This window comes from Plasmodium knowlesi, assembly GCF_000006355.2.
Source record: "Plasmodium knowlesi strain H genome assembly, chromosome: 14".
NCBI lineage: Eukaryota > Apicomplexa > Aconoidasida > Haemosporida > Plasmodiidae > Plasmodium > Plasmodium knowlesi.
The window spans coordinates 2,240,126-2,255,833 of NC_011915.2; the positions used below are offsets into that span (position 1 = coordinate 2,240,126).

The 15,708-nt window shown below is 41.3% G+C and overlaps 1 protein-coding gene across 1 annotated transcript; it reads left to right on the plus strand.

Annotated features, from left to right (window-relative positions):
• Positions 1–8,126: 8,126 nt before the first annotated feature.
• PKNH_1451300 (asparagine-rich protein, putative) lies at positions 8,127–13,853 on the plus strand (the record flags this gene model as incomplete). Its single annotated transcript, XM_002262356.1, has 1 exon — positions 8,127–13,853. One exon carries the CDS (start codon positions 8,127–8,129, stop codon positions 13,851–13,853), a length of 5,727 nt encoding a protein of 1,908 aa, XP_002262392.1.
• Between the last annotated feature and the right edge of the window lie 1,855 nt (positions 13,854–15,708).

Below are 15,708 nucleotides of genomic sequence, written 5' to 3' on the forward strand. Positions count from 1 at the left end.
GAAGTTTTAAAGGAGGAAAAAAAAGGAAGGTTCTTTTTCCTCGTTTATTAGAACAACAATGTGGCCTCGTACTTAACCACCTTAGGGGGAAGAAGGAACCTTTTCTTTTTATAGGTTTTAAGGGAGGGAAAAAGAAAAAAGGTTTCCAGAAGGAGGGAAGGAAAGAGGAATGTTCTTTTTCCTCGTTTTCTTTAGAACCACAATAACATATGGCCTGCTACTTAACTGTTTAATGGAGGGAGATTTTTTTTTTTTTTTTTTTTTAATTATAAAGAGGGAAAAGAAAGAAGGTTCCTTAAAGGGGGGAAAGGAAAGAAGCTTCTGTTCCTTCGTTCTTTTTAACAACAATAAGATATGTCCTGGTATTTTAACGTCCTTAAGGGAGGAGGGGGAAGGAGAGAGGTTCCTCTTTTCTTTTCTTTCTTTTAATTTCTTTCATAGAGGAGAAGGTGAGGAAAAAAGAAGGTTTTCGAAGGGGGTAAAAGAAAGAAATTTTAAAAGGAATGGAAGGAGGTTTAAGGAGCGGGGAAGAAAAAGAAGGTTTTAAAGGGAGGAAAGAAAAAGAAGGTTTCTTAAAGGGGGAAGAGAAGGAAGGTTTCTTAAAGGGGAAGAAGATTAAAGAAGGTTTCTTAGGGGGGAAGAAAAAGAAGATTTATAGGTCTAAAGGGAAGGAAAAGAGGTTTCTTAAGGGAGAAAAAGAAATAGAACATTTAAAGGGGGAAGAAGAAGAAAGAAGGTTCCTTAAAGGGGGAAAAGAAGAAAGAAGGTTCCTTAAAGGAGGGAAAGAAGAAGAAGGTTTTAAGAGGGAATAAAAAGAAGGTTTAAAGGAGGAAAAGAAAAAGAAGGTTTTCAGAGGGGGAAAGAAGAAAGAAGCTTCTTTTTCCTCGGTTTAGCGTTAGAACAATAATATATGGCCTGGTGTTTTAGCCACCTTTAGGGGGAAGAAAAAGAATCTTTTCTTTTTTTTATACGTGTTCTAAAGGGAGGGAAAAGGAAGAAGTTTTAAAGGGGAGGAAGGAAGGTTCTTCCCTATGTTATTTGAAGAACGACAATATGGCCTTCTATTTAGCTTCCTTAGGGGAAGATTAATTTCTTTTTTTTCTCAAGAACAAAAAGAAAGGAAAAAGAGAAAAAAGAACGCAAATATGCGTACACATTACCTTACCAGATTCGAGAAGAAAGGAAAAATGAAAGAAAAGAAAAAAAAAAAAATGGGGGAGGGAATGATGAGCAGGTTGTGGGGTGTTAGATGTCAGATTCCGGGTGTTAGAGTAAGGTTGTTGGGGTGTTGGAATGATGTTGTTGGGGTGTTGGAATGATGTTGTTGGGGTGTTGGAATAAGGTGGTAAGGGTGTTGGAATGATGTTGTAGGGGTTTTAGAAGTCAGATTCCGGGTTTAGGAGGAAGGTTGTTAGGGTGTTAGGAGTAAGATTCCGTGTTAAGGAATAAGGTTGTAGGGGTATTAAAATAAGGTAGTAGGTGTGTTAGAATAAGGTTGCGGGGTTGTCAGAATAAGGTTGTGGGGGTGTTAAAATAAGGTTGTAGTGATGTTGGAATAAGGTTGTATGGGTATTGGAATAAGGTTATAGTGGTGTTAGAATAAGGTTGTAGGGGTATTAGAATAAGTTTTTCAGGGTATTGGAATAAGGTTTTAAGGGTGCTGGAATATTGTTGTAGGGGTGTTAAAATAAGGTTGTAGGGGTGTTGAATAAAGTTGTAGGGGTATTGGAATAAGGTTGTGTGGGGTTTAGAATAAGCTTGTAGGTGTATTAGAATAAGGTTTTAGGGGTGTCAGAATAGGGTTCGGGGGTTAGCTTTAGTTGCTTTAAGGGGGTGAAGGGAAAAACTCCTCGCAGACAGGGACCGGATACTACACATTAACCTGCTGGCAGGGTGGAAACGGGAAACTACGCACCAACCCGATGGCACGGGAAACCTGAAAGTACACACCACAAGGCGACACGCAAAAAAAAGGAAAAAAGAAAAAGGGAACGAATGAATGTGTATGGCGTGTATATAAAATTTCGCTTTTTTACGGTGTATGTGTAAGATTTCGCATTTAGGTTTCGGGATTTAAGGTGTAAGAACAAGAATTATGGCCTGTTATTTAGATGTTTTTGGCGAAAGATTCTTTTTTTTTTAGCCTTCGCCGCCCCCACGCATATGTAGGGTGCGATGAATTTGAGCACTATCGAGGAAGATATCCGAAAGGGGACATAAGAAATAAAATTAAAACAAACTGAATTTACCGAATTGAAGTGAATTTCATGGCACGCCAAGCCCCATGGTTCTGCACCACTGCGCGCTATGCATGATGTAATGTCTCACGTGGTGCTTTGCGATTGGGAAGAACAAACACCTCTTCGCGCAAAAAAAGAGGAAAAGCAATAAGCGCGTGATTTAGCTATGTTCCTTTACATTGTATTTTGTCTGCGGAAGTAACGTCCTGTGTTAACCGATGCACTTTTTTTTTTTTTCTTCTTTTAACCATGCCCTCTGTGATGCTCTCCTCACGGCTGCAAACTTTTTGCCGATTACATATATACCATTCTATACGCGAGATGCTCTCCGCCTAAAAAATGCGCCTCCAATGAGTTCCATGCGTATGAGGGGTGCGTGCCCTCAGTGCTAACTTCCTCGCACAATATCGCGCAGAATACGTATGCATACAGTTAGAGCGTACTGTGCATTAGTGTCTGTCTGCGCGGAGATTCCAGGAGGTTCCTGTCCGTAAGTTCGTATGCTTGTACGTGTGATTGTCCTGTCCATGGAATAGAACCTTTGCCAAAGGTCTTTTCGCGCCAAATTCTCCTCCCACCGGTGGCATACGCATACGAATCCATGTCAATGAGGAGTAAGCATATGCATTCCTGTGCTTCAGGGAAATGCAATGGGCATACAAACTTTATGCATATGTATAATTCTGCATTATACACACATATGCTTGCGCCTTTTCTCTGCTCCTTCCCCCCCTAGATGTTATCACTTGCGCAGGAAAACTGACTCTCCCATAACCATCGCCGCACAGGATTTGGCCAAAAGGAGAAAACGCGAGGGTCACGCACATGCATAAACAGAAGTGCCACAGGCATATATGCATGTACTTCTGTCGCACTGGACATCGGGTCAGAAGGTATATATTCATACGAAAATATACATGTACATATATGGATATACACTTATTCCCCCCTATCGCATATCCCCTTCCCCCTTTTATGTGAAAATGCGAGTCTGCGAAAATTTTCTGCCAACCTTAAATGTGAGAACGCCCGATTTCCGACAACGTTAAGTTAATTCCTCATCCCACAAGCGTCTATGCAAATACAGAAGAAAACATGTATAAGTACATTCCATACATGCATGTACTAAAATGCACGCATATGTACATGTTAATTACATATACACATACTTACGCGCCCTCCACTTCCAAACCTTTGTAAAGTTAATCCTCCGTCCGTTGCTTCCCATCCTTCCTGCAATTGACCCGCTAGTTTACTCCCCCACCCACCCCCTGCACCTGAAAAAAATAAAAATTCCCCATTTATTGTCCCCCTACAGTTTATTACATATATTTTTATAAAAATTCGGCTAATTTTCCAGAGATCGGAATTGCAATTGGCAAAAATTGGATTAGTTACTCTCACTTCGGTGGCGATAGGGACGCTTCTTTTACAGGGTAAAATAAAAAAAAAAATAAAAAAAAAAAAAAAAAAGGGGTACCCCCTCTTCCATTTTAAGAGTGTGACTCCCTCCCGTCCCTGGTAACGTATAGAAGGATAAGCCTATTATATATGCGGTAAACGTGCCTAGCCGCGTAATTACACGATGTTCATATGCTTGTGTTCAGGTAAATAATATATAACATGGTGCCCCAGTCCCCACGACATTTTTCTTCATCTGTACATGTGAGGTACTACATGCATATATATATGTACATATGTATATGGGGGTTGGGAATGCCTCATCGCAAATTGGCCCCACGATACCTATGCGTGCGTGGGCATATACGTAGGCCCCAATATTACTATAAAAAGGAGGGGGGGGGATGAATAAACTAAAGCACATGCAACGCATTGCGGGGCACATGAAAATAAAAAAGCACATATATTTAAATATATTCTATTTATATGTATACCCCTATATGCGCGCAGCTCACACGACGAGTATTGAAAAAAAAAAAAAAAAAAAAAAAGAGAGAATCCATAACGACAACGTAGCAAAATAAAGTGCACTGGGTAGCGCTACTACTTATACTTCCATCTTAATGTGTAATATTTATTTTTCCTTATATTTGGTGCTCAGTTCAGCGTAAAAAAAATTACGGGTTTAATTGTATCCTGAGAGAAAATAACGTTCTTGTAAATTTTTTTTTTTTTCTCTATATATACTTTCTCACATTTCGAATTGACTTAACTGGGAAGCTACTATATTGTGAGGTACGCCTTTGTTATGTTGCGGTATGCAAGCGCCAGCCCCCCGAGGATAGGCGATGCAGGAAATCATCCGACCCTTATTTGAATTTCCCTTTTGTACAATATTACTATATTCCTAATGCACGAATTAAAAAGCATGGTGGCATGCATCCGAGGTATAATTTAGAGTCCCAGCACGTGAGAGGGAGGCGTAGAAATATAAATACTCATATACTCCGCGTCACATGCATATTATGGGAGTACGCTTATTTTCTGCCAAACGTTACATATACTCCCACATGTAGGCATATATGCTTGTGCTGTACCAACAAAGGGTGATAATTGCCATTTTAATTTTTTTCTCTTAGTTCCGTTCGCGGAGAGATTGCTAGTTTTTTTTTTTTTTTTTTTTTTTTTCAAGTGTCGAAATTTAGTTTGATAACGCTGTGATATAAATTTTCTTTTCCCTCCCCCCTTACGTTTTCCCCTTTGCCCCTCTACCCCAATTTGGCACTTTTTGCGTTTTAACCCATGTACGTATTCGAACGAGGTACAACCCCCCCCATGAGGTGGCGAGAGGTACAGGCCTGTGAGCACTGTACATTTTATGATGTGAGGTGCATGTGAACTTAATGTGAAGTTTTATTATATACATGTTTTCCTACTTCCATTACGTGCATGCTTTTATAATTGTCGCTCACATTCCATGCGTACTGCGAGCACGTTTGCGTACTTTTTCGTTAACATGAACGCAAACTCTTTTTCGTCAATCACCCTATACTTCCCCCCCCCTCCTGTAGTGCTTACTTAATTCAGTTGATTCTTAATTTTTTCTATCATGTTATTACATGTACTTGTAGATATTTTTATTTTGGTATGCATTCTTCATTTTTCGTTTCCAATTTTTTTTTTTTCCCCTTTTTTTCCCTATTTATCGATGTTAGAAAGTAAATAAAAAAAACCCACTCATCTTAACATCTCGAGTTTGATTCATTTGATAGAGCTTTTACGTAACTCTCTCAGTGTTTAGATGTATTTATGTACGTTAGCCAAATTAACCCAATTAACCACGTTTGCTATGTTTGCCACGTTCAGCATTGTGTTTTCCTTCCAGAGTGTTCGCAATGCTCGCCCTTGTGTAGCCTGTTCTTAAAAAGTAGAATTGTGAATACCCCAACCTGCGTGATGCCAAATTGCAGCGTTAAGCAGTCGTATAAACAGGCAAAAGGGGAGCGAGGAAGTGAAAGCTCAAGCGGAGACGAAAGCGAGAGCGGATGCGAACGTGGAAGCCGACGCCGAAAGCAGGGCGTGTGAAGGATATACCTCTGCGTGCTTCTGTATGCTCGTGTGCCTTTTTCTACGTTTATGAGAATTTGTCGGCTTCCACAAAGGCGCAACACGAGCGAGCAAGCGCGCTTGCGTTTGCTTCTATATGTATGCCCATGCGCAGGCGCATAGCATACATGTATATACACAAGTAATTACCAACCTGTACATGCCCCCACTTAAATGCGTGCATGAACTACTAACCAATATAGCGTGTTAAATGCTTACGATTTAAGCCTTATGCTTCTGGGGACTTGTTCCCGTGTTTTTATATGATACCACGTTACATTACTCTTTTGGGGGCAACTACTTTTCTGCTTTTCTCTTTTCCTTTTTTTTTGAAACATGCTGTATGTGAATATGAGTAGTTGAATTAGACGCATTATTATATATATATATATTTTTTTTTCTTTGCATGCGTTCATGTCTGTGCGATTGCATATGTATACAAGTGTGTATACATACACATGTTTACATCACCCATCCGTGGTTCCATTCTCCCCACCCCCCTCACGTTCGCACACCTCATCACCGTTTACACGGCACTGTGGATCGTTTTTAGTTTATTGAAGGGGCGAACGCAATAAGGAGTTGTACATAGGTAGGAAGCACATGTGTAGAAACATTGGTGGGTGTGACTGTATGCACCTCTACCATGTATGATTTAATTTGATGCATGATACACTAGCTTACAATCATATGCTTATTTATCTTCTCACCCGTATTCTTTTTTTTTTTTTTTTTTTTTTTTTTTTACGACGCGATCACTTCAACATTCCTTCCACTTTTTTACGATTTGTTATCTTCCCCTTTTCCCCACATGGATTTTTATTTTCCCGAGTTTCCTTTTTAGTACACATATGTGTTCCTTCGCACATTCACTCGACGTACGTAAAGTATTTCACACGACTGAGAGATTCTGCATTATTGCCTCTGCGTCGTCCCATTCGTTTCACCTGAGCAATTCATCTGTTCATTTATCACTTTCCCTTTTTTTTTTTTTTTTTTTTTTTTTAAAACATCCATCTCAACTTTTTGCAATTTGTTTGAGTGCCCATTCTTTTTTTTTTTTTTTTTTTTTTTTTTTTTTTTTTTTTTTTGGGGAGAGAAAAAACAAATAGCTAAGATACATAGGCCTCCAATTGTGAGGAGCAAAAAATAGGCAGGGAAAAGTAGGCCCAGTCGACTGCTTCCCCGCTCCTATGTATGATTATTATTATCCCGTATATGAGAAGAAAAAAAAAAGGAAAAAATGTGCTGAGTTTTCCCAACTTTATGCATTTGTAATTTCACTTCCCCATATAGTTTGATTTTCACTCCTTTTTTATGTGCGCCTTCTTCGCGCTGCGTGTGTTGTTAATTAAATGAGGGCTTTCTTCACATCATAATTTTACAGTTAACGTTGCCAGTTGGCATTTCCATTTAGCACTTGCAGTTAACATTTGCAGTTAATGTGAACCGCCTATTTTTTATGATTTTACACTCGCGCCAATTATATATGTGCCTCTTGGCAACTTGTCCACGCATTCTTGTCCTCCCTTTTTTTTTTTTTTTTTTAAGGGGGGGAATTGCGTTATATGCAACCCACACTCGTTATTTGACCCTCCACGTCTGTATACCCCCATCTATGTGACACCGCGCCTGCCCATGCAGCATTTGTGCCAGCGTTCATCTCACCACATCCCGTACCCCAGAGGTGTAGCATAAACACACACATATATATACATACGTGTACATATGCATACACATCCGCAAGCACAGATAGTTACATTTCTTCTGCAGAGAAAGAGTTCCTTTGGAACGCTGTGATTTTATGTCTCATTCGACATTTTATGTCACTGCGTTTCTCATTTTTTTGCAATACCTTCTGAGGTGTATAATTTTTCACCTGTGAGAATAACAACCCGAGTTCTATTTTTATCGTCCACTCGTTAGTCATCCTTTTCACCTGTTTATTACTACCCATCCCTACCCGAATACACTTACCGGGCTACTCCGCGTCCATAACCTTCTTATGAATTTTATTTTGAATTGACGCCAGTTTGATATTTCATCAGCACTAGATGTACAGTTCCCCGTGAGCCATTAAATTGAACACCAAGTGGAAGGACGAACCTCCATTTTGCCACATCACAAATTGCATGTGTTTTTTTTTTTTTAAACACGTTTACACAGCAGTGTGTGTACACGTTTTCGCTCCTAAGTAGTAAAAATTAAGAATAAAAAAAGAATAAAATAATAAAATAATAAATTAAAAAATTAAAAAATAAAAATAAATAAAAAAAAAATAATAAAATAAAAAAAACCATCGCATCAGCGATTTTTTCTAATCACGATCTTCCAACGAACCTGCCCTGCTCTTACGCTCTCACACGCATACCGGAGAACATGGAGGAAATTCGCCAGGAAGTGAATGCCCGTGAAGATGATGAATGTGTGAAGAAGTTACCCCCAGGGAAGTCGAGCAATGATGGTGCAGCTGTAAATGGAAAGGGGGGTAAAGGCAACAGCAGGTGCAATGGCGGGTCGGGTGGTACCGCGGCGGCTGGGACGAGTGGAGGTGCCGGTGCTTACCTATTCAGTTTGATAGATAGATTTAATAGTCTGAAGAAGGCTGAGCAGAAGGTGGGAGAAAATCGAAGTGGTAACTTCAAGAAGCCAGATGAGTGCAATTCTACCGACGAGAACGGAGACATGAAAAAAGGAACGGACCATGCGAGTCATGATGGTGATGTGAAGGAGGGGGGAGAAGCAGATCCTGTGGCAAAAAGTGAAAGCAGCAGTGGTAAGAAGGTTGTAAACAAAGAGACCAAGGAAGGGGTGGAAGAAGAAGAGGGTAGTGAAGAAACTGACGAGACGGGCGAAATTGCCCAATGTGTGGCGCAAAGCTGCGATCAAAAGAACCCCCAAGATGAGATCGATGAGGGAGCAAGTGAACCCGTTTCCTGTAACAGCGCGAAGAAAGCGATTAGCAAGGATGCTCGGGAGGACAAGGAAGAGCCAAGCAATACCTCCAACTCCGTTAAGGAAGGAGATGATAATACTAGCAACGATAATGGAAGTAGCAGGGCGAGTAGCCCCTCCGATCGGGACGCCTCGGAGCGTGTTTTCTCTGACCGTGAAAGAGGAAGCTGCAATGGAGATTCCCTGAGGAAAAGTTCATGTGATGGGGAGCTAACCAAAGTACAGGAACTAATTAAGCAAATAAAAAAAAATGAGGAGCTCTACAATGCCGAGCTCAACGGAGATCTGTTCTTTCTGTACGATGAGCTATACCACACGCTCCTCGATCGTTTAGAGTGTACAAACGTGAAAAATAGAGAAATGAAAAAGCTCGTAAAAAGGGAGATAGAGAAGTTTAAGGAGAATCACAGTATCTTGTCGGAATACCTGAAGCGTTGCGAACACGAGGTGAAAGCGACACTGGTGAGTTGGGCCAGCAACGTTGGAGAACAGACAGGTAAACATGTTGGCAACGAATCGGGTGAGAAGTTGGGTAAGCAGCCGGGTGAGAAGTCGGATGAACAGTCTCGCCAGGAATCGGAGAAGAGTCAACAAGCGCCCCCCAAACAGCTAGATGAGGGAAAGCTTAATCAGGTAAAAAAATCTTTTTACGAATACGTGGAGCAAAAATTGAATAACGATAATTACGATGGCAGCGTGTTGGAAGAGAATTTGCTACACAACAGAAACATGAGCTTGCTCTTCCTGCTGTTTTGTCAAAAGCACATTATCTATTTTGTGGAGGAAATATTTTCCACCATGTGCCCAATTGTCGAGGAGGATGAGAATTGCAAGAATCAAATGAGCCTCCTCCTGAAGAGACTCAACTGTATGAATAGCATTCTACATTTCCTAACCACAACAAATGAGCGTAACGGGGATGTGGACAGTGCTGTGCAAATTGCCGGAAATAACAGTGGCTGCATGCGCCAATTATACAGTGATAAAGCATTTAAGAGCGACATGATGCTGTGCCTAAACGGAGTGAGCACCCAGATGAAAATGGATTTGATGGAGAAAAATGACTACATGGACGTGAAGCGGGAGGCGGAGGAATTGGGTGAGAAAGGCGACGTGCATACCCCCCTGCATGAACAATCACACTCGGACGATCTGCAACGCCATCAGCAAGAACTGAACAGCAAAACGAATTTTAGTTCATTAAGCAATGGTAGCAACAAAACCAGTAAAATTAATAAACCCAGCTTAAACAAGAAAACGTACAACTACTTCCGGAAGGACATGAACGAAACGCAGGTCAGTCTATCCACCTGCTTAACTGATACATCCGCTGTGGACAAAAAGATGCGTGATAAAAATGTGAAAAATAAAGTTATGAGTAACGAAAATGGTAGCAGCAGTGTAGTGACGCCGAGCGATAAGGAAGGCGCCTCATCGAAGAAGGCACCATATGAAAACACGGGCAGTGGCAGTGCAAATGGAAGTGGCAATGGAAGTCGAAGTGGAAAAAACACGCAAGGAAACGGCGCGACGAATGACTACTTCAGCGACATGATGGTCTACATTTCGTGGGTTCCTAAAAGTGCCAGATGCCAGTACCCATTGGAGTTGCCAAAAAACTCAGCCGAGAGGAACAAGCTAGCAGAATACATAGAGGCAAAGGAGCAGATGCTCTACATCCTGAAGCTAATGGGATACGAAGAGATAGACAATATTTATTTTCACCCCCCAAAAGGATCCCATATTAAGATAAAATTTAAAACGCTAGCTTGCATGAATAAATTCCTAAAGGCTTACAAAAACACCCCTGATAAGTGGAAGGAGGATATGTTTAATTTTTTCAACATTCCTTTGAGAAGCAGCATTTCCGTGAGGGATCTTCGAATTGAGAGAGCTGTTCCCAGGTCCTCTGCGGCGGAGTTTAAAAAAATAAAGAAGATGACAAAGAATTACCAAGACTTGTTTTTATTTAAGGACAACTATAATCTCTGTGAGGACGGAAATAACAGCACTTCCAAGATGGAAAAAGTCAACCTGCAATACGATGCCTTTAACAAGCATATCATTGTACATAATAACAGCGGAGGGACCACAGCTGCTACTTCCGCTGTTGCTTCTGCCGCCGCTTCGGTTTCTGGTGGTCCCACTGCAGCAGGCACTGTAGGGATGGTAGTAACGGGCCATTCGCAGCAGCACTATAATGGAAGCACCCAGTATAGCCTGAAAAAAAACGCTGATCAGGGAAAAAGTATTTCTAAGATGAAGGGTCTTATGGGATCCATGGGTGGTGAATTGAGTCCCGGAGTTATGCATAGCGTGGGAGGAAGTGCATCCCCTCTGGACGACCTGCACAATGGAAATATGTCTCTTGGCGTAGATTCCACAAGTACCGCTTCATATGGAGCTTTGGCCAGTTTTAGCGGCTATGGAGGTGGCGTTTCTACAGGCACAACGAATATCATGGGGGGTGCCGGCACCAGTAGCAGCTATCTGAACAGCGCGGGAAATGGCATGAACAGTGGTGCACATGCACACCACCCTTTTTCGGGTCACAACAACAGCAGTAACACCACCACCACCACCACTACCACCGCACTGATGATGTCCAACGGAATGCTCAACAAGGTTAGCGGTAGTACCGGGAACGCGCTCCACGGAGTTTATATAGGGGGCAAGAATAGCGGGAGTAATGTGGGAGATGAAGGAAGAACCTTCCTATCAGGCACCCACATGGGAAGTGGATTCATGAGTGGGATGAGCGGGGTGGGAAGCAGCGTGAATGGACATTACGGCAGTTACGTAGGAAGTAATTTAGGAACCCATTTAGGAACGCACCTGAACAGCGACACCTTTAACCACTACTCAAGCGCACGAATGCACAGCGGAGGCCTGAGTAACAAAGGAGGAAGCGGAAAACAGAGCTACCCCGTTAACCATACCAACACCATGTGTATGCCCAGAAGCTCTTCGAAAAATTTGTACTTTATGAAGAGTGCCAAAAACGTGAACAACAAAGCGAATTGCGTGGGAATGGGTTCTAGCGGTTCTGGGGGAGATGTTGTAGGAGGGTCATTTCTGTCCAGCTCCAAAATTTTCGGCAGCGGCAATAGTAGTAACAATAACAGCATACATGTTATGAACAAGGATTTCCTTACCAATGGAAGTTACACTTTAAAGAAACAGACCCACTACGCATCCTTTTCAAATAACTCCAACGGAAATATGAACTCACTGAATGATCATTTGTATGCCTTTAATAGTAGCGTGGGAAGTACGACGAACGTGAATGAATTAAGTAACGTTAACGGTGCACACGGAATAAACGGAGGCACCATTGGTAGTAGCGGCATAGGGAGCCACCATTACGGAAACAGCAGCAGCCTAATTGGTAATACCATTCAGAATAACACAGAGAATAGCAACAATAATAACAGTAATAATAATTCAACGAGGGGGGCGCAGAATAGGACGACCAATTTGAATCACTTCTCTACCAGCAGTGCACATCTGGACGCTGCGACATTCACCAAGGAGAAAAATTATTTGCGTGGTTTTAAAAGTTCCTACATGGGCATGGGAAGTTTTGGCGGAGGAAGTGTATATTCGGAGAATAACCTAAACAATAGCTGTAGTAATAGTTGTAGTAATAGCATTATCAACAACAGAGATGGGTTGATGGGCTTCTCTCACGGGAGAGTCGGCGGAGAAGAATCTCTGAAATCGCACAATGTAAGTGGTAACGAGAGTGGCAGCGGAAATTGCCATAGTAATAAGTATGGATCCGATTTGGCTAGCCAAAAGTATGGCACCCAAAACGATGACATGAAGGAAGATTTTAAAAACCTCATTAACATAGACTTCATTAATGATATCGATATGGATTTCGAGGAGAAGAACAACGATCATATGTCTGTGAACAATGCTAGTGACCACAACAGTGGAAATGTGTACAAAGGGTTTCACCACCTGAATAATAGAAACACGGATAATGGAAAGAGATTCAATGCACTAGGCAATTGTATGAGCGAAGGGCTCCTAAGCGGGAATGCCACGTGCATGGAAAATCATCCGGGCAGCAGTGGCATCAAGGCGAGCGCCTTTGAGAAGTTCGATAAATTTGAAGGCTACGGCAAGTATGACAGGTACGACAAAATTGATGGGTACAAAAAGTATGAGAACTACGAAAACTATGAGAACTATGATAAGTATGAAAACTACGATAAGCATGATAGGTACGATAAGCATGATAGGTACGATAAGCATGATAGGTACGATAAGTTTGAGAGGTACGAGAAACTCCCCTTTGAGGATATGAATCATGAACGCAGCTACCGCATGAGCGGCGAGGGCGATGAGGAGGAAGAGGATTACGTCGCTGAAGATGCAGAGGTAGATAACTTCAACGACGAAATGAACGTGGAAGAAAACGGGTTTGCGCACTCCAATGTCAGTATAAGTAATAACAGAAAAGTTGGAAATGCCTTCGGAGTAGATGTTGATGATGACAGTGGAATGATGCTGTCCGAGGAATTTAACAACTACTTCTGTGAAGAGAACCCCAAAACTCTATATAACTATTATGGCAGTTCTAACGGAGGTGGTTTAGGAGGAGGAATGCGAGCTCCTCATACCACTTCCACAGCAACCACTGGCAACAAGAGTAGTTTGCATTTGAATTTAAGCACGAGTGGAAACAGCGCACATAATGGCAGCTCAGCCATTTTGGGGGAAGCCACGTTGAGTAATAATTACAGTGGAGTTATGGAGCCATCAGAGAATGGCCTACTCACTTCTGCTGCAAACGGTTTGGCCAACTCATCTGGCAACTCCACGACCAACTCAGTTGCCAACACGGGCCTTATCAACACTACCTCTTCCCTTTACCGAAACACAATGACCCCCAAATTGTACATTGATGGCATAGCAATGAACAGCACTTTTGGAAAGTATGATGAGGGGCACTTTTGCGATGTAAACAAGGAAGACAACAAACTGAGAGGAACAGGGGGAGCTGGAAGTGCCGGAGTGGCTGATTACGATTTAAAAATGAGCGAGGAAGATGCAAATAAAAGCTTTTTAAGTTACTCCTTTCAATCCTCACGTGTCGACAATGAGCAAAGTTTTTCGGACAATTACGTTAACTTCTTTTGATTTATCCCTCGTCCTCTTTTTCATCGAAAGGGATTTTGTGCAAATGAAGAGGATTGACTCCTCTCTACATTTGAATGGCCAATTTCTTTTTGGCATATCCCAGTTGTGTTACCCAACAGGTCACATATATAGGAACAACAAAAATATAATTGGTACCTTTGGTATGTTTTTTTTTCTCTCTCTCTCTTTTTTTTTTTTTTTTTTTTTTTTTTTTTCATTCGAAAGTTGTTGTAATATGTTTAGTCCGCACTTATGAACATGAGATACACAAGACGACGACATACTTTTTATGTTGATCGGTTGATTTATTGATTACTTTGCCGAGGTTGATATTTGAAAATTCATTTTATTTTCTTTCATTTTCTTTTATTCCTTTTTATTCCTTTTATTCCTTTTTATTCCTTTTATTCCTTTTATTCCTTTTATTCCTTTATTTTATTTTATTTTATTTTTTTTTGAAGTTTGAGGGAAATGCTTTATTCTCCCCCTATTCATTCAGTTTTATAGAAGTATCTATATGTGTACTTATTTATTCTTACTTATTTATTCTTATTTATTTGTTTATTCATTTTTATTATTACCCCACATCATGTACCTCCTTGCGCGTCCTCTTCAAGTCACAAAATTGTGAGGCAGTCTAATTTTGTGTGCCCCCGTGTACTTTGCGGCTGCGTTGTTATTACGTGTACGCATGATGCACCTGTATTGTATATTCATGCAACACCTGTGTGTGTGTGTGTGTGTGTTTTTAATTAAATTTAAGGAAAAACAAGAAACTGGTTAAATTTAAAAAAAAAAAAAAAAAAAATTATCTGTGTTAGGGTAAGTATATCCCACCCACCTTCCTTCGTGTACCATCATCGCTATGTGGAAATAATACCGACTGGCATGAAGGGGGGAAAGAGGTGCATACCCAGACGTGAGTAAAAACTACTTTTCGTCTTGCAAACGTTTAGCCTCGACTACTGTGCGAAGATAATTCGTTTTTGCGAATTGGGCCCCCACCTAGGTAAAAATGCAATTTGTGTAGGCATCTCCTCATTCCAACGTTCAAGTTTTGCTTCCGCCCGGAAATATTTTTTTTGTGGGGGAGCTACGCACATGCTTGTACGGTTATCTGTAAGTTAGAAGGAGAGGCTGTCAAAATACTTTTGGTTCTTCAACGGAGGGGAGGAGACACTTTCCAAGAAAGGGTAGCTTTTTTTTTTTTTTCCTGAGTGTGAAGTTGTTTCTTCCAGGTGGCAACCAAATGATGGGGACAGCGGGGAAGAGGAAAGCAGTCATGTTTCTTCTTCGTTCTGGACCACCACCACGGGGGAATTCGCTCCCTTGTGGTGGTAACCTGCAGTGGCGCACCTCAGGAGGCAACACACCACTACCACATGTCGCATATGCGCTGAATCACCCGTTTGTAGGTCTCCCAAATATACATACAAATAATGCTGGTGCATATAACTCATTGGACCGTTCTACCTCCTTCATTTTACTCTCCCCTTGGAAAAAAAAGAAAAATTCCGTTTTGCTTACTTGCCCTCAATTCTACTAGTAGTAGGTTGCGTTTTACCCGTTTGATCAAATGAACCTTCACTCATGGAGGTGGGGGGAGCGGAAGTGTAGCATTTTCTCGCCCAGAAAAAATTGCAAAAAAAGGGCAGAAAGGGCGATAAAGATGAAAAAAAAAAAAAAAAAAAAAAAAAAATCCTTTTCCTCATAATATTCTTCCCACCTCTATGTTCCCCAAAGGTTCTGTACAGAGAGTGTACAATTTTCGTCCAGCATGTTGTGGGTTCAGTCGCACATATGACGCTTTTTCCCACTTAACCTATTGCCACGTCATCTGCACTGAAGCCACAAC